General features: G+C 41.0%; 1 protein-coding gene across 1 annotated transcript in view; it reads left to right on the top strand.

Annotated features, from left to right (window-relative positions):
- Rgs5 (regulator of G protein signaling 5) overlaps nt 1-16,577 on the top strand; it is a 44,203-nt gene extending 27,626 nt beyond the window's left edge. Inside the window, exons 3-5 of the mRNA XM_055624643.1 lie at nt 648-709; nt 11,221-11,387; nt 12,961-16,577. Coding sequence (XP_055480618.1) covers nt 648-709; nt 11,221-11,387; nt 12,961-13,122 — 391 coding nt within the window. The 3' untranslated portion in view covers nt 13,123-16,577. The remainder of the gene's footprint in view (nt 1-647; nt 710-11,220; nt 11,388-12,960) is intronic.
- The last annotated feature ends 1,730 nt before the right edge of the window (nt 16,578-18,307 follow it).

The following is an 18,307-nucleotide window of genomic DNA, read 5'->3' as shown; positions in this document are numbered from 1 at the left end:
AAGAAAGAAAGAAAGAAAGAAAGAAAGAAAGAAAGAAAGAAAGAAAGGAAGGAAGGAAGGAAGGAAGGAAGGAAGGAAGGAAGGAAGGAAGGAAGGAAGGAAGGAAGGAAGGAAGAAAGGTAGATCTTGTTTTTCTGTCATACTTCCAGTACGGGACAAAGTCAAGCTGAGTGTCTTCTGTTAGCCTTAGTGAGGTGACTGTGACATTGGGCTTTAGAACCAAATACAAACATTCGCTGATTAAGTTGGTGACCAATGGGTGGCACTGGGAAACACAGAGAATTCACTTACCCTCTGTGGAGGGACAGTAGGATTTCATTAACCTATATTTGAAATAAAGATAATCTTTGGATTCACTCTTATGGAATACACAAGACTATTAGACAGAGCCTCAGGGCAAATAGACTCTACTTCCTCAAAAACCTTGTCTCATCAGATTGTTCAGAAAGCAATAAGAACGCACCGCACATATCACCAAAACATCTAATCAGAACCAACCATGTGAACATAGACCATCCATCCCTACCCAAGGGCCAATCACCAGTTGTGTCATTTCCACCTAAGAAAACCAGAGTCAAGTACTTTTCATGCCTATTGTTAACTTCCTTCTTACACTGTCACCCTTCTCTGTCCCCCTGTTGGTTTAGGCCCTCGCTGGAAGAGGCCCTGCAGTGGCGCCATTCCCTGGACAAGCTTCTCCAGAGCAACTGTAAGTTCATGTGCTTCTCATGAGTGTCAGGCTTGGGACAGACGAAGCACCTTTGTTCTGCTCATGTCCTTCTCCAATTTGTGGTCCGAACAAAGGAAGAGCAGCCTGGAGTTGTGCCCTTGGCTAGATGGGAAAGTCACTGTGGGAGAACACGAGGCCAGATGTATGAGGCTCTGCTCATGCCTGTCCTTGTTTCCTTGTTTAAGCTACATCACATACCTTGCTGGTTGAGACAGGATCTTCTGCAGTCCAGACTGGCCCTTAAGCTCACTATGTATCTGAGCATGAGCTTGAACTCCTGCCTCCATCTCTCAAGGGCTGGGATTGCAAGCGGGCATCACCCTCCCTGATCCTGTATGCTTCTTCATGTTCTTATGAGTAAGCTAGATCACCACCTTTCCCGCCTTGCCTCTTACTTAGACTGAAAAAAACTAGCGGTAGCATTGGAACGTCTTTGAGCAAGCCACAGACATGCTAGCTCAGACTGCTATCAGCTGCTCTTGGGACATGAAGAGATTTCTATCTCCAACACTTGACTGACCCTCTCCATGCCCTGCTTCCTCTTCTGTTAGCTTTACCTTGTAGAGATCCATTTGAGACACAACAAAGACACACACTCTTTCCAAGCTGAAACTAATACAACAAGTATTACTTACCCTTCCCCTACTTCATGCTGCTTAGTACCTGCTATCGGTGTTTTGTTGTTTTCCTTCTGGGACATGTTATATGTTCATTGGTGGTCAGGTTTAGTCTTTTTCCTCAGAGAAATTTCAAAAGGAAAAAGTGCATGGTCTGGGAGAAATTAATACCTGTTGGCAGATGCACTCTAAATTTGTGACCAACTTGCAATGTCCTACTTATCTCTTCATCAGCACCACAAGAATGGAACATGAAACATTGTTAGATGCTTAGGAAAAAAATAAGGATTTAAAATGAGTGCTTAGTAGAGCCATTATGAGTAATGAGGACAGAATGGATGAAAATGGCTTCATGGTAGAATGGTATATAAATATTTTAAAACAAAATTTTATGTTTATTTTATGTGTGTGTTGCTTGAATATACTTATGTGCACAACATTTATGCCTGGTGCCGGTGGAGGCCAGAATAGGGCCTCAGATCCCCTGCAGCTGGAGTTACAGAAGGGTCTGAGCTGCCTTGTGTGTGCTGGGAAACAAACTCAGGTCTTCTGCAAGAGTAACTGGTGTTAACTGCTGTGCCATCTCTCTAGACCTTACATGAACAATTTCGCAGTTTGTTTATAATGGAGTAACTTTTGCTTACAAGCATTAAACCCAGTTTTTAAGTTTTGGAGCTGAGACCTACAGCCTCTAACTTGAAACGTTTTGAATCACATTCACTTCTTATTCTCTTATTCTCTTTATATCTTTTTAAAAGCCTTAATCTAACAATAGTACCATGCCCTGACATATGCAAGGTGTTCAGTGAATATTTTTGAATGAATGAGTTTGCTTAATTGAGTTTGCTTCTTGGGACCTAGAAATTCCATGAATGTAGAACAGCCATGTAGAACAAAAATGCTTGTGTTATCTATTGATTTATTGTTTTATTCCAGTAATTTTCGGGCCAATAGCATTTTGACATAGCATGTTGATAAGTTATGAGTGTTAAGGAGACTAGGTAAGGATATTCGCTGTTGTTATGAAGAAATAAGAGTTAGCAAAACTATGTTTACTGAATTCTTAAGGGGGAAGATAAATATCAATTCTTTTCACTCACACTAATTCTTAGGCCCACACACTCATATATTTTGATTTTAAGGGGACAAAGGACTATTAGAATAAGAAAGCTATGGGTGGAAGCTAAGCCAGCAGAATGTACTATTAGCACCACAACATTGTTTAGGGGTCAAAGTCTTTCCAATTGTAAATAGATACTGTTCTAGTGTGAGCTTGAGGTCTGAGGATTTCACAGGAATATTTTCTACTTCTCAGAGGAGAAATTATGCTTGTATCTATGCATTTTCTCATATATATATAATTTCCTCAAAGCAATACGTGGAAAAGCATTCAAATAGCTATTTTAGCCAAACTTTTCCTTAAACATGATACCTTTTCACTCAAACTAGCTCCATCAACAAAGGGCTTAAGGTATGAGTATGAAAGATCCAACAGAAACAAAGGAACTATGGCTTATAAGGGGGATGAAGCTATGAGTAAGATTGTCTGTTAAGACTGTCTGTCTATTCTCCATTATATTTCCATCGCTGCCTCTCCTCTCTGATAGTCTCTTTGAGTCTTCTTTCTTTATGTCTCTCTCACCGTTCTGTCTCTGCTCATTATATCTCCAGTCATTCTAAGGTAGAAACATAGGGAGGAAAGGTAGGCCCAGACAATTCTATGCCAGCATCCAGACACAACAGCACCATCAGCCTGGAGAAACAATATGTGACCAGTTACCTGCATATCTGCCATGATGCATCATGGATAAATGTTAATCAAGCTCTGGCTATTCGATACCTCTTATGGGATATTCTATTTATAATCTAATGAAACTAGTAATCTGTAATTGGAAATAACTGATACTAGCTGTGATTGGTGTAAAACAAGTAGGAAAGGCAGATACATTTTAAAAAGCATACCACTCCAAGCATAATGATCCCTTTATGCATGCTTGACTTGAGAAATGCAAGCCATTTAACAATGAGCTTGGTGGCTTGTCCTTGTAATTCAAGAGCTTGAGAGGCTGGTACAAGAGGATTGCTGTAAGTTTAAGACTAGCTTGGGCCATACGGTGAGCTCTGAATTCATATGAAATCCAGAATAACATGTTCTCTTAAAAAACAAAACAAAACAAAACAAAACTTGGACCTTGGACGGTAGGGGTAACTTTTTTGCTGATTCAGAAGAAGCATTTGGAACTCTTTGTATTGAGATAGGCCATTGCCTCTCAGAGTTGATAGTTACTGCAGCAGTCACTAAATCAAAAGTTTCTTTAGTAGAAAAAGACCCTATACAAACTGCTGTTTACGATTAGGGATCTACTTACTCAAATTCATTTTTAAATTATGTTATATATTAGTAATATGTCTGTACGTGCTTGTATGTGTATGTGCTTGTGCGCTCATGTGTGTGTGTGTGTACATGTCCATGTGTGGGGAGATCAAAGGGAAACATTTAGGAATTGGTTCCCTCTTTTCTTTTCTTTTCTTTTTCTTTTTTTTTTTTTTTTGCATTAGTGCACAAAACCTTTTATTTGATGTATTATATTGTTTGACTATTTCTGTAGTTATTGTGCCAGGGCTTCATGCAGCCCAGGCTAGCTTTCACCTTATGTATCCAGGAATAATTTTTTTAATTTTTAATTTTTATTAATTACACTTTATTCACTTTGTTTCCCCCCATTAACCCCTCCCTCTTCCCCTCCCACTCCCTTCCTCCCTCTTCTCCATGCATGTCCCTCCCCAAGTCCACTGATAGGGGAGGTCTTCCTCTCCTTCCTTCTTATCCTAGTCTATCAGGTCTCATCAGGAGTGGCTGCATTGTCTTCCTCTGTGGCCTGGTAAGGCTGCTCCCCCCTCAGGGAGAGATGATCAAAGAGCAGGCCAATCAGTTCCTGTCAGAGACAGTCCCTCTTCCCATTACTATGGAACCCACTTGGACACTGAAATGCCATGGGCTACCTCTGTGCAGGGGTTCTAGGTTATCTCCATCAATGGTCCTTGGTTGGAGTATCAGTCTCAGAAAAGACCTCTGTGCCCAGATTTTTTGGTTTTGTTGCTCTCCTTGTGGAGCTCCTGTCCTCTCCAGGTCTTACTATTTCCCACTTACCTTCATAAGCTTCCCTGCACTCTGCCCAAAGGTTGGCCATAAGTCTCAGCATCTGCTTTGATACCCTGCAGGGTAGAGCCTTTCAGAGGCCCTCTGTAACAGGCTCTTTTCCTGTTCCCTGTTTTCTCCTTCTTCTGATGTCCATCCTCTTTGCCTTTCTGAATGGGGATTGAGCATTTTAGCTGGCGTCCTCTGTCTTGATTAGTTTCTTTAGGTGTACAGATTTTAGTAGGTTTATCCTATATTATATGTCTACTCTCCACTTATGAGTGAGTATATACCCTTTGTGTCTTTCTGCTTCTGGGATATCTCACTCAGTATGATCTTTTCCAGTTCCCACAATTTACCTGCAAATTTCATGATTTCCTTGTTTTTTATTGCTGAGTAATATTCCATTGTGTAAATGTGCCATAATTTTGTATCCATTTCTCAGTTGAGGGGCATCTGGGTTGATTACAGCTTCTGGCTATTACAAATAAAGCTGCTACAAACATGGTTGAGCAGATGTCCTTATTGTGTACTTGAGACTCTTTTGGGTATATGCCTAGGAGTGGTATAGCTGGATCTTGAGGAAGCGCTATTCCTAATTGTCTAAGAAAGCTCCAGATTTATTTCCAGGGTGGTTGTACAAGTTTATATTCTCACCAGGGGTGGAGGAGGGTTCCCCTTTCTCCCCAACCTCTCCAGCATGTGTTGCCACTTGAGCTTTTGATCTTAGTGGTTCTGATGGGTGTAAGGTGAAATCTCAGGGTCGTTTTGGTTTGCATTTCCCTGATGACTAAGGACATTGAGCATTTCTTTAAGTGTTTTTCGGCCATTCGATATTCCTCTATTGAGAATTCTCTGTTTATCTCTGTACCTCATTTTTTAAATTGGATTACTTGATTTGTTGCTGTTTAACTTCTTGAGTTTTTTATATATACTGGATATTAGTCCTCTGTCAGATATAGGTTTGGTGAAGATCCTTTCCCAGTCTGTAGGCAGTCTTCAACAAATGGTGCTGGTCTAACTGGATGTCTACATGTAGAAAAATGCAAATAGATCCATACTTATCACCCTGCACAAAACTAAAGTCTAAGTGGATCAAAGACCTTAATATAAAACCAGACACACTAAACCTCTTAGAAGAAAATGTGGGGAAGAACCTTGAACTCATTGGCACAGGAGACAACTTCCTGAACAGAACACCAACAGCACAGGCTCTAAGAGCAACAATCAATAAATGGAACCTGATGAAACTGAAAAGCTTCTGTAAAGCAAAGGTTCCCCTTTTCACTGGGTGTTCTGGAACAGAATTCAGGGCATCAGGTTTGCACACCAAATGCCTTTACCAGCTGAGCCATCTCTCTGCCCCTAAAAATGATTTATAATCATTTGGGGAGGGTGTCCTTGACTTTGTTTTTAAAAATACATCAAATTCTTACAAGCTTTACCTTCAGTTGTACAACAGTAGCCATCTGTTTTCATCTGTTAGGTCTACAGGGCACATAGCAAGTATGTTGATCTTTAAGAACAAAAATAGATCCCACATGGGAGCTTACATAACTGCATCCTAGCATCATTAGGGACGCTGATTCTCCCACACCAGCATTTTAAAGAGCAAAGAGGGACAAAGCCCAGTCTGTGGCAGGACAGTTTTTATTTGGGTTCTCTTTTCCCAAGAGTTGTAAAAGGTCAGAGAATTTCCTCAGACAGTCCCTCGAGGCACAGAGCAGCTGGCTTCAGGCTCATCCTTTGGTTTCTGTCTTCACAGTCTACTTTGGCTTCTCTTTCTTTGCTTTCCGGTTTTCTCCTTTCTATGTCATGGTCCCCATTATCAGCTCATTGATTGACAGCCGCAAATTTCATTTATGAGAATGATAATAAAATGAGTGATACAAAAGAGATATTCTTTATTCACATATGCTATACATTATTCTAAACAATTTGCATATATTATTCTATTCAGTGGGTGCAATAATCTTGAGATGTATGTACAATAACTATCTCTATTTTTCAGAAAAAAAATTCATCATCAGGAGAGCTAGGTAGCTTGCCTATGATGTAAAATACAACAGTAACAACATTGGGTATTTACATTTCTTTAAAGTTTATGGTCTGCCAGGCATGGATGGTACACACCTTTAATCTCAGCTCTTAGGAGGCAAAAGCAGGCAGGTCTCTGAGTCTGAGGCCAGCCAGGTCTACAGAGAGCATTCCAGGACATCTAGAACTACACAGAGAAGCCCTGTCTCAAAGAAAGAAAGTTCTTGTTCTTTGGTCCTGTGTGTTGGAGAGATATAATAATTTCATAGTTCATTGAGATTCACTATTAAGTGTTAGGCGCATATATCCAAGGAGGGGGAAACGAAAGGGGAAGTGAAGATAAGGAAAATAAAAACAGTTAAAAACCTCATGGAAAAGATGGCTGAACAAGCAGACAGTCCCAATGGGATAGAAAAGATAATGTCTTCCCTCCATTGACAAAAACCCTCAAGAGGGAGCAGGTGGCAGTGGGGGTAAGATGATGTCACAGATGAGGTAAAATTTGTGTGGGGCTTGTGATGATGACAAACAGTAGTTTTTAATTTGTTACCAATAATGAGAAAGAAAGAGTGTGAACTGAGCTGCATGAAAATTATGCTTGGCCCCATATAAAAGCGACATGTGAATTATTTAGTCCTTACCATAGCCCTGCCATGTAGGTTTCATTATTATTTTCATTTAGCATACAAACTGGGAGAGGCTCCAAAAGGCTAACTAACTGTCTGTGTTGTTTCATAAGAAGGTGTGCCAGGATTCACCACTTGGCAATCTTGATTCTGAAGCCCAAGCTCTGATCCAGTAAGCCACGTCATGCTTCTTCTAAACTGCCAATGCCACCGCCACTGAAGTATTTGCGTTAATCCCGTTTTCAATATTTTATGACAATCTATCTTGGATTCTTGGATTTGTATAATGCTCCTTTTATCCTCAGAGTGGTTTTACAGGCTAACCCTCACCCCGTATATGGCCAGTACTCTGATTTGCGTAGTGTCAAAAATTTCTATCACGTATTAGGGCCAGCTCTGAGATTACAGTATATGGGGGCCATATGACGTATGGGCACCCTACTCACAAAATGCTTATGGCCAGTCATCGTATGGACTTCCTCAGAGTTCTGGTTGGTGGCTGATGCCTGGGTGTGCTAAGAGGCATTCTGAGGCCCTGTGCTGGCTCATGCAGGCCCCGTAATGCTTTCTTAGGGTTGTGTGCTAGAGTTTTGTGGTTCCTCAGGTAAAAGTAGTGGAGTAATAAAAATATGCATACCTTGTAGAATAGAGATATTTGGGCTGGATTCTTTTCAACTTTGATTTTTAAAAAAACCATACATTCAGGGGTGATGGGAATTCAATAGAAAAAGTCTCTGAGAAAAGGACCACTAGAAAACCAGTCTAAGAAGTAGGAAGTTGGTGGGAACTGACTACTCTGCTAAGGGAATCTCTGGAGAGTGCTCAGAAGGCATGTGAGAGAAGGAGTAGATTTAAGAGGCTCCCAGACCAGTAGGGCATGAGACTATTTTTTTTCTTAGTTTAAAGTGCATACATTGAAAAAGAAAAAGCCTTGAAATAGTATTGTGAAATTCATGAGAGAGAGAGAAAGAGAGAGAGAGAGAGAGCCAGCACTCAGAATGTGTGTCTCTGCACTGGAAAGCTGCTCCGCTAGTTCATTTCCTGCTGTGAAGTGAATGCTAAGGTCTGGATGTGAGTTCTCAGGTCTGAGACATCAGTGGTTGGGAGGACTGATCTCTATCCTCAAGTTTTTACAAAGAAGTGGAATAGAGAGTTTGATAATATGTGGGGCTTTGGGGCTATGGGGGGGAGGGGCTAAGAGTTTGCCACAGCTGTATTCTATGGAATTACTTTGTCCTCCGAAATCTGAGATCTGGTTACATGGATGCTCATAAGACCTTATTTCCTGGTAGCTAAAAAGTGACTTGAGAGTTTTTCCATTTCAATAAAGAGCATCCAACACATTTGCTATAAAAAAAAAAAAATTAGCCACGACAAGGATAAACCTGGGTCTTGGTTCTTTCGAGGTGTATGCCGAGCAGTTATCATTAAATTCTGACTAGCAGTGCAGCAGAAACTGCAGCGTGGATAGGAAAAGGCAGCCTGCCTGACTTTATCAAAATGGTTTAAAGTAATACAACGAGCCAGCCAGGTTCCTAGAGAAAACTGTTGTTCAAGCCTACTTACGTTCCCAGATGCCTCTAGTGTCGATCGATGATGGTGTCCTAGAAGTACAGAGGAAGGATTAAATGGCAAAGTGTCTTGCTTGGGTCCTGGAATCAATACTGAACCTAATCCCAGTTAATTTCCAACCTGGCCATTCTTTTTCTTCAGAATTGAGTTTGGCTGCAGGGAACAACGTGGGCAGCATGGGAGGAATGAAAATGTGCTGGGAAGATGGGTCAGTGGTTAAGGGCCGCCTTGTAACGGAAGTAAAAGGACAGGAGTCTGAAAGCCCAGAACTCATGTACCTACCAAGTGGGAGTGATGAGCCATCTGTAATTCCATCCTCAGATGGCAGGGTCCGGGGATTGCTGGGCAAGCTGCTCAGTGAGACCAGCCATATCAGCAAGCTCCAGGAATGACTGAGAGTTCGTATCCCAGAGATGAAGGCGGAAGAGCAATGAAGATTCAGACATCAAGCCTGAGCCTCCACATGTATGCACACACGTGTGCATGAGGAACATCCAAGATGCGCATCCAACCTGTGACTCCAAGAACAACCTGTGTATCCACACACATGATAACACACGCCTACAAATACACGCCACATGCATGCCACCCCCCACTCACACACTTTAAAAAATGGCCCTGTATCTCTGCTTTTATCGTCACATATATTTCGTGCAATTCATTTAATAGTCAATGACCAATAAATGAAAATTTACAGTCTACAAACGAGAAAGCAACAAGTGCTTGAGAAAAAGAGAAATAGATTGAAATTGGATCAAAAAAAAAAAAAAAAAACAACCCAACAACAACAAATAGAATCTAGAATGTGACTATGTGACCTAAACAGAAATAATGATTTGTAACATGTCCTTGTTGGGGCAAGTAAGGGAAGGATGTTTCCTGAAGTTGATGGCAGTCATTTCTACCTTCTGTCTCCGGAGGCAGACGGCATACCAGGACATGCTGCCAAGACTGTGGCTTTGACATAGCCTGTGGAAGCTAGGTTTTTTCCTCCTTCTTTAGAAACCTCCATTTTCCTTTGGAATATCATGATTCTCTTCTGACAGATCTAGTTGTTGGGATTTAGGTTTGAATGGTTTTATGTACACGGGTGCATATTCACATGCACATTCTCTACTAAGAGAAGGGAAACAGTATAAATTTAGATTTTCCCCCTTTTCTCATCTCCAATACGTTGTTATATCCTCTTCATGAACAACCCCCATCTATCATTTGGAAGATTAGTATTAGAAGGTCAAGAAAAAGGAAAGGATAAGGTCCAGGAACTATCATTTATACACAAATAAGCTTCTCCACCTGTATACAGCCTCACCGTTGCTAAATTACGTTCTCTGTATTCTAAGCACTGATGTAAAGTTAACCGATGGACATAATAACTGCCTCTATGTGACAACTTCACCTGGTCTCTTTGTCAAGATATCAATTTCAACATTGCTATTTCACTTTTCTTCAATCTGAACTGAAGTTAGTTTCCCGCTGTGACTGCATTGCTGCTCTTTAACGGTTTTCTTTCACTGCATAGATGTGCAACATGCCTCTTCATCTTTTTTTAACTTTCCTTGGAATCTCTCAACTTTGCTAGGGAGCCAAGTTTATTTCATTTACCATCGTGGCATGTGGTACTTACTCAAAAATTCACCTGTAGAAAGAAAAAACAAGATAAAAGTTTCTGGCGATCATTATAAATTTTATTTATTTTGATCAATCAAACTTTAAATATAGTCTTTGGGGCTAGGAACATAGCTCTTTGTGATAGAGTTCTTGTGTAGTATACATGAGGGTCTTGATTCAATTTTCACTGCTGAAAAAGAAAATGTTCTTTGGAATTGATATGTGTCCTGAATGTCGACAATATTGATGAGCATCCTCGGTGTCACCTGAATGCACACTGTGTAAAAGACGGTGAGGCAAAGCCCTCTGTCCAGGGTCAGAGTGTATGACAAGCAGAGCACCTTTCGTTGTCTCAGCCTGTCTGATTCCATCTCAGCCTGCCTCCATCTGAACAAAGGGATAAGGGCAGATGATGACGAACTACAAGTCAATGCATGGGACAGCATCATTGAGCCTTTCCATGTCATCTCTAGCATCTTTTCTCCAGTCTTAGGTTTTTCTCCCAGTTCAAGTGCAGGAGAGAGTAGACAGCTCCTAAGGACATTTTCCAGTTCTGAGAAAAAGAATCACACATCTCTTGAAAAGTGGCTCAGGATAATAGACAAATGTGTGAGACTGCAGAATCAAATAGCCTGGTTTTAAGTCCTGGGCCTGTACTTACTTGCTGAATATTTCAGGGCAGTTCCCTAGACTTCTGTGACCTTATTTACAAACTAGGTCTCTTAAAATACCTACTCTTTGGGTGTATAATGAGAATTAGATGTTTCCATTTGTAAAATATTTACATCAGTGGGGGAATGTGCTGGAAGTAAGTTTGGGCTATCCATCCAGATACAGAGCTTGTGAAATCAATTAGTGAATTTCTCCTGCTGACTTTTTACTTGCTAGATGGACTTGCCAGCTTCAAAAGCTTCCTGAAGTCTGAGTTCAGCGAGGAAAACCTTGAGTTCTGGATTGCCTGTGAGAATTACAAGAAGATCAAGTCCCCAGTCAAAAGGGCCGAGAAGGCAAAGCAAATTTATGAAGAATTCATCCAGACAGAGGCCCCTAAAGAGGTGGGTCCTGGTGAGCAGGTGGCTGAGTGCAGCCATTTTAGAGCCAGGTGAACACATTATTGGGCATGGCTTCATGAGCTTCAGGAATGACATTTGGAGCCAAAGTCTACTTGTACTTGTCATTAGAGTGCTTAGTAAGCACCTACTGAATACAAAGGCAGTGTGATAGTGTCAAGTGCTTGACTTAAATGGTGCACAGACAACTGTGCAACCAGTGGCTATTGAAATCTCACTTCAGTGCCATGTAACTAACTTAAGCAAGATGGAAGCCAATGTAAGATTTGGGGTAAAATGTAGGGTATAGTTTCTTCCCTGTGAAAAGTAAGAATGACTGCAACTGTTCTGTAAAGTTATGAGAATTAAATTGAACAAGCGGTAGATGTGAAAACACACATGAGTGCTCGAACTAATTGATGCCAGTGAGTCCTGCTTCTAGCCTTTGACATTTGTCCTTGGCTGAGGCAACAGGGCTTCCATTCATGAAAACCAAAATAATGCAAGATAATAATGCAAAAGGTATTTAAAGCCAGTATACCACTAATTCACTGCTGTAGACCAGCTATGTTGAGGTTTCAAGAAAGCTTTCGGGAAGCTTGTCTGCTGTCATCTTTGCTATCAATAAAACCAAACTGAAAAGCTCATTGAAAAATCCAGAACAGCCACAGCCAGAACTGTCTATCCAGTCCTATAATCCCACATGGTTCTCGTGAATCCAATGTATGCATTTTTGTCATCAAAGGTTTGGCGTCAAGCACATAGGTGATTAAGTGAGACTTTTTTTGTGGTCAGCGATCTATTATAGATGATATTTGTAAAGGAAAATATTCCTATCATCTTTCTTCTTTTACATATGTAATACATCTTTAGATACAACATGAGATGTTTATTTCTTCGCTTGTGTAGTATCCTTAGCTGGCTCTCTTAAGAGTGGGTATGAAGATGTAGCTCAGTGGCAGAGCACTTTCTAGCATGCAGAAGGTCCTGGGTTCAAGCCCTGTCACAGACTAACCACTCAGCAGAAAAATGGATGGTTCATGGCTATAGTTGTAATCTCATCAAAACGGTTGCTTCTTCATTGTTGTCAGGAAACAATGATTCTAAAGCTCTTCAAAAGGTCATGGGTCCCTGGCCAAGAACTGTTTGTTTTTTGCCACTGTCATCAGAGAGCAGGAAACTTCATAGGATAGGAACATGAAACCAAGCATCAGCTCGCCTGTACTCAAATCTCTTTCTCCAGATTTCAAAACACTCATCAAAGAGATGGCCTCGAGCCACTTAACTTCACATGTACATTCTTAAGTTGTTGAAGGATGAAATAGCATATGCCTAGATTGGCCACTAGTGTCTAATGCCATAGGTGTCTAATGACAGTTGGATCTGAATCTGAGCCGCATGTTTGCTGCAGCATCGCTTGCCTGACTTCCCCCTCCCCCGCTTCAGAAAGAGCAATGGTATTTCTCTGCACGGCATCCCTCCTATCTTTCCTTTTGCTGGTGACAATTCTGCACCTCATCTGCACTTCTGGTACCCTGAAGTCTGAGCTGACTCAGTGACCCTGTTTCTTGGCCCACAGGTGAACATCGACCACTTCACTAAAACCATCACCGTGAACAACCTGGTGAAACCTTCCCCGAGAAGCTTTGACCTGGCCCAGAAAAGAATCCATGCCCTGATGGAGAAGGATTCGCTGCCCCGCTTTGTGCGCTCTGGGTTTTACATGGAGTTAATCAAGTAGTAATCTGGTCAGGCTTCAGAAGTCACCCCTTGAGTGGAGTTACATCTTCTGCAGCAACACAGCATCCCCCGGGCTTTCTCCTTAGCTTTCTCCATAGCAGCTTTGCTCTAAGATACCCAAACAAAGGCAAACCCCAAGCTGTGTTGCTGACTCTTTTGCTCATGGTGGTTTGGGTGTGCGAATCTGTCCTCTAAGGTCCTTCACTTCCATTTCTTCTTTCTGACTGCTTTGTATTGTAGGTATACCACATTTGGGTCAGTCTAAGTCACAGAAAAAAAAAAAATCCCATCTAACATAAAGCTATCTGCGAAAAGAATGGGTGATAGATTTGTTCTTTTAACTGCGCTGAAAAGAAAGACAGAGGCAAGGGTCCCTTTTCACAGGGATTTCACTGGTCTTGTTTACTGTTTTAATTCTCATCCTCTAATGATTTTGGGATTTTGTTAGTTAAAAAGCAGTAAGCTGTTTATAAGGCAGCCACCTTTGGGTTTTTAAGCAAATACATCATTTAACATCACTGACTTCTTTCTACAGTACCATTGTGTTAGCCGGGCATTCTCAGTAAGAGATACAATGCATACTTTGTGCTTTACAAAATCAATCTGAACAGAATTCATTTAAGTTCAGCCCTTACGACGCCTCCCAATCACGATGGAAAGAAATCAGCCTTTGACCCTCTCTCAAACAATTAGAAATGCGAAATACCCCAAAATTGTGTTGAGATGTTTCTTGAACAATGAAAAAAATTAATTTATAATTTAAATACTTTACTCACATTACTTGAAACATCTAAATGTTTGGAAATGCCCAAAGAATGAACTAGCTGTTACACACCCAGATGGAGCCTGTTCTGGAGACTTCAGTTGACTAGGCTTACACAATTCTGTGTCAGTGGCTAGACTTGTCAATGGAGGGTGAGGAGGGTGGGAAGGGTGCCTCAAGGGCATGCTGTGAGGCAACAAAAGATTGCAGGAAGGCATGCTTCTGCAGTCTGCTGGCTGCATTAGATATCCACATATCTTCCTTATCTATATAACTTTAAATTTAAAGCATATATAAACATATATATTCTTCTAACATATAAGAAAGTAAATGGGAGGTAAGTATTCTATCATCAAAGGAGAAGCCAAAAAATTGTCCAAAAAAAACATTTTGGAGAGAAAAACACATACACACACACACACACACACACACACACACACAAATCTATGTTAATAGTAGTTTCTATGGCAACAAGAAGAAAATACATTCTTTTAGATCTGAGGAATTAGAAAAAGTGGGATGACCTTTCCAGGAAAAGAATATATAGTGTTTGTTTGGCATTCCTTCCACCTCCTCCCCCACTGCTCTCCAGTTTTCCTGGAGTAAATTGCCTGAGAAAGTATGAAGTGTGAGCCCAGGGGTTCTTGTGTCTCCCTCTTCTAGGAGAGCATAGCAATGCCTGAAAGTGGATCTGGGATGTAGGAAAGTGTTGGGACTAAATTGTGGTCAATGGACAGGAGTATTTGCTTCTTGTTCTTAAAGGAAGCCTATGATTCACCTAGGAAATGACCCATAATCCGGGCTTCTGTCTGAGTTTGATATAGTTCTGGGTTGAGGGTCAAATTAATCTTTAAATCAAATCAGCAAAAAGAAAGACCATCAAACCCAGAGTACCTCAGGAGGCTGTGTCTCATGTGTGTCTGTTAGAGCAGGATTGTTCATGGAAACAGATACACACACACACATACATATACACACAAACACACACTTTGGCCTATATAGAGGACACCTTTCAAAAGGCAGAACCAAATTTATGGAAATATTTTATACTCTTTTCTCATATTCTATGCACCACCATACTTTATTGTATACACTGAACTTTAAGAGAGGCAAATTAAACGAAAATGTTTTTTTTCTTTTATCTCATTGTATAAAATCCATTTCAATGAGAAGAATTTGATTATTTCCTGAAATGCAGTAGGTATCCATTAACAAATGAATTGATCAAGTAATAAGCACCCCCTTCCAGGGATTTGCCAAACTATGCCATCATGCAAGTGATGGTTTGAGAATTTTTTAAGAGGCCATTCAATTTGGAAGAATGACTTTCACTCCTGAAACTGTATCTTCTAGCAGGAATTTCCTTTGCTTCCTGGGAATTTAGCAGATTTAGAAGATAATGGGACACAGGAAAAAGGGAATAAAGCAGAAAGGGGAAATAGCAAAGAAGTAAGTCCTCAGTCCTAGGAAATTAGCTCACTGGCTGTAAAACATGGAGGAATAGTCCAGCATGAAAGACAATCAAACCGCATCTTGCTGTCATCCTGTGAGGTTGCAGAGAGGCTTTTCACGACTCACAGTGAGGCAGGACAAGGAAGTTCATCTTAAGATCCTACAGGAAATGGACTACAGAAAAGGGCAACTATGGAGGGCTTCTTTCCCTTTAGACTGTGGGTGCCAGAAAGCAGGGAGCGGAGGGTTCAGTTTGGAGCATCCAAGCATCCAAACCCCAGGGCTAGCGAACTCTGGGCAGGTTTGGGATATAAAGTCTTGGTGTACAGGCTCTCCAGCATCGAGTCTCCATTCTATGTGCATTCTAGCATCCATTTAACATTCTCAGCACAAAGCCCTGTGGTCAACAACTTAAGAGCTACTTCTGGTGTTTAACACATTTCCTGTGAAATAAGTCCTGTGGCTAATGAAAGCAATCTATAATAATAATAGTAATAAAGCTTTCTGTAGCTTCAGTAAGCCATGCTGGAACTGAAAAGTTTGGCTCTCCCCACTGAGGAGATATCTGGGCTCTAAATGAATGATTACAGCAGAGAATGATGAATATGACACACAGGCAGAAGCTTTGGAGTTTTATCCTCCGTTCACTGTTCAATAACCACGTGCATCAAACAGAGAAGCTATGTAACCATCTTCCTCATATCCAGTTTAACATGCTTCCTGCAAGTTACCTGTTCCCTCTTTATATATGCTTTTTTCATCCTCTCTCACTTCCCCTGCCCTCCTCTCTCTCTGAAACACCATGTCTCACCACACTTGGCTAATAATAAATATGTTTAAGAGCACTTAAGTTCCTACCCAAGAAGAGGTACAGGCAAAAAGCATAGACAAGATAAAGGGAAATGCCGAGAAACATGGCACAGGAGGCGAATAATGTTTGCCAAACATTCTATGTCATGAAGTCATTGTTGATTCAAGGGATTTACAGCTTTGTTTTTTAATTCTACAACTTGGGAAGTCATTTTTTTTTTTAGGGTAGAATGGAATGAAAATGAGAGGTTTATTAAGTCCTGTGCCAGCACTTTTCTCCTAAGTTTTAAATTCTGAACCAGTTGTGTTTGTTTCCTGATTATTGTATCCAATACTTTGTGTAGCATGTAACTCACTCTTACTGCTAATAAAATAAATATTAGCCTATAACAGAAACCACAGTTTATATTAAATATATACCTATGTAATGATCTCTTGAGTTCTTCTTGACTTTCAAGCTTTCTTTCAGGAAGCATTTTTCCTCTCACAGTGCTTATAACATGTGAATTCTTGGTTGGTGGAAGGGCTCCCCACCAACAAGATTCAGTCCCAATGGAGGCTGCTAAACAAAACTTAGAAAACAGAAAATACAAAGCAGTGAATCTTCTAGTGACCACCTCTTCTTGGGTAATGGTGGCAATCACCTATTGGCCCAGCTGCTAGCACGGTCAGAAACAGGTTGAGCATGTGGTAGTGTAGTATCATTGGGAGCCTATGCTATTCAATTCACATTCTCTTCTTTCCACATATTGGAGAAAGGCATAAATTCCAGTGCTACTGCCAACAGTTCCTATCCTATGATTCTGAATTTGAAACTAAGATCATTTAGGGGAAGTGTTAAGGTCACAGCTAGTGGAATTGGGACTGGATAGAAGGGAAGAGCTTGTGTGAAAAATGAACTAGGAAGAAAGAGGGAATAAATAATATCAGATTTACTAAGGAGAAGCAAACGTAAGAATTTGGAAAAGAAAAAGAGGGAGAAAGACCTAAAAAGCAGCTAAAGTGAGCTGTCATTTCTGGTACCCAGAAGGCAGAGCAATTTAGACATCTGATCATCTCTCAGATTCCTGCTTAGTCACCTGAATAAGAGAAACTATATAGAACCCCTTGAGACCTGGGGATTATTGGCTTTAACTTGAGAAAAGCAGGCCAAATGTACCAATGTCGAAGTGAAACCCAGTCCTATTGTGTGTCAAAACCAGGTAAACCCAGGTAAGAGAAAAATCTCTAAGTTAGAAGATGTTCTAGGTTTGTTTGTTTATTTTTTTGCTACACTTACATTTTCTGAATTGCTAGTGTGTATGTTACTTTAGTGCGATAGAACACCATGAGTAGAAGCAAGTTAATGGACAGAGAATTTATTTTAGCTTATGGTTTCAGAGAGATGAGAGACTTTGATGGCCAATCGGAGGCATGGAGGCTGGATCAGGAAGTTGAAAGCTCACATCTTGAACCACAAGTAAAACAGTGAGAGCAAACCACCCACAGGGCAATGCTATAAACTCTCAAGGTCCACCCCATACTTCCTTCAGCAAAGGACCTCCTAAAACTTCTCATACAGCATCACCAACTGGGAACTAAGTATTCAAATTCCTGAGACTATGGGGTCACGTTTCTTTTTTTTATTTTAGTTTTAATTATTTTTTATTTTTATTAATTACAGTTTATTCACTTTGTATCCCCCCTGTGCCTCCCTCCCTCCGCCCCTCCCAATCCCACCTTCCCTCCCTCTTCCCCATCCGTACCCCTCCCCCAGTCCACTGATAAGGGAGGTCCTCCTCCCCTTCCCTCCGATCCTAGTCTATCAGATCTCAGCAGGAGTGGCTGCATTGTCTTCCTCTGTGGCCTGGTAAGGCTGCTTCCCCCTCAGGAGGAGTTGATCAAGGAGCAGGCCAATCAGTTCCTGTCAGACAGTCCCTGTCCCCATTACTATGGAGGCCACTTGGATACTGAACTGCCATAAGCTACCTCTGTGCAGGGGTTCTAGGTTATCTCCATGCATGGGTCCTTGGCTGGAGTATCAGTCTCAGAAAAGACCCCTGTGCCCAGAATTTTTGCATCTGATGTTAACAGATTGATGCATTGATGTTAACAGCAATGGATAACATCCCTCCAGAACAGTCAGGAAATTCTCTTGGAAAGAATGTTAGCAAAACAAAGG

The sequence above is a fragment of the Psammomys obesus genome, unplaced genomic scaffold (assembly GCF_907164565.1).
Source record: "Psammomys obesus unplaced genomic scaffold, mPsaObe1.curated_primary_1811, whole genome shotgun sequence".
NCBI classification, from domain to species: domain Eukaryota; kingdom Metazoa; phylum Chordata; class Mammalia; order Rodentia; family Muridae; genus Psammomys; species Psammomys obesus.
This window is presented reverse-complemented; position numbering and strand designations above follow the sequence as displayed.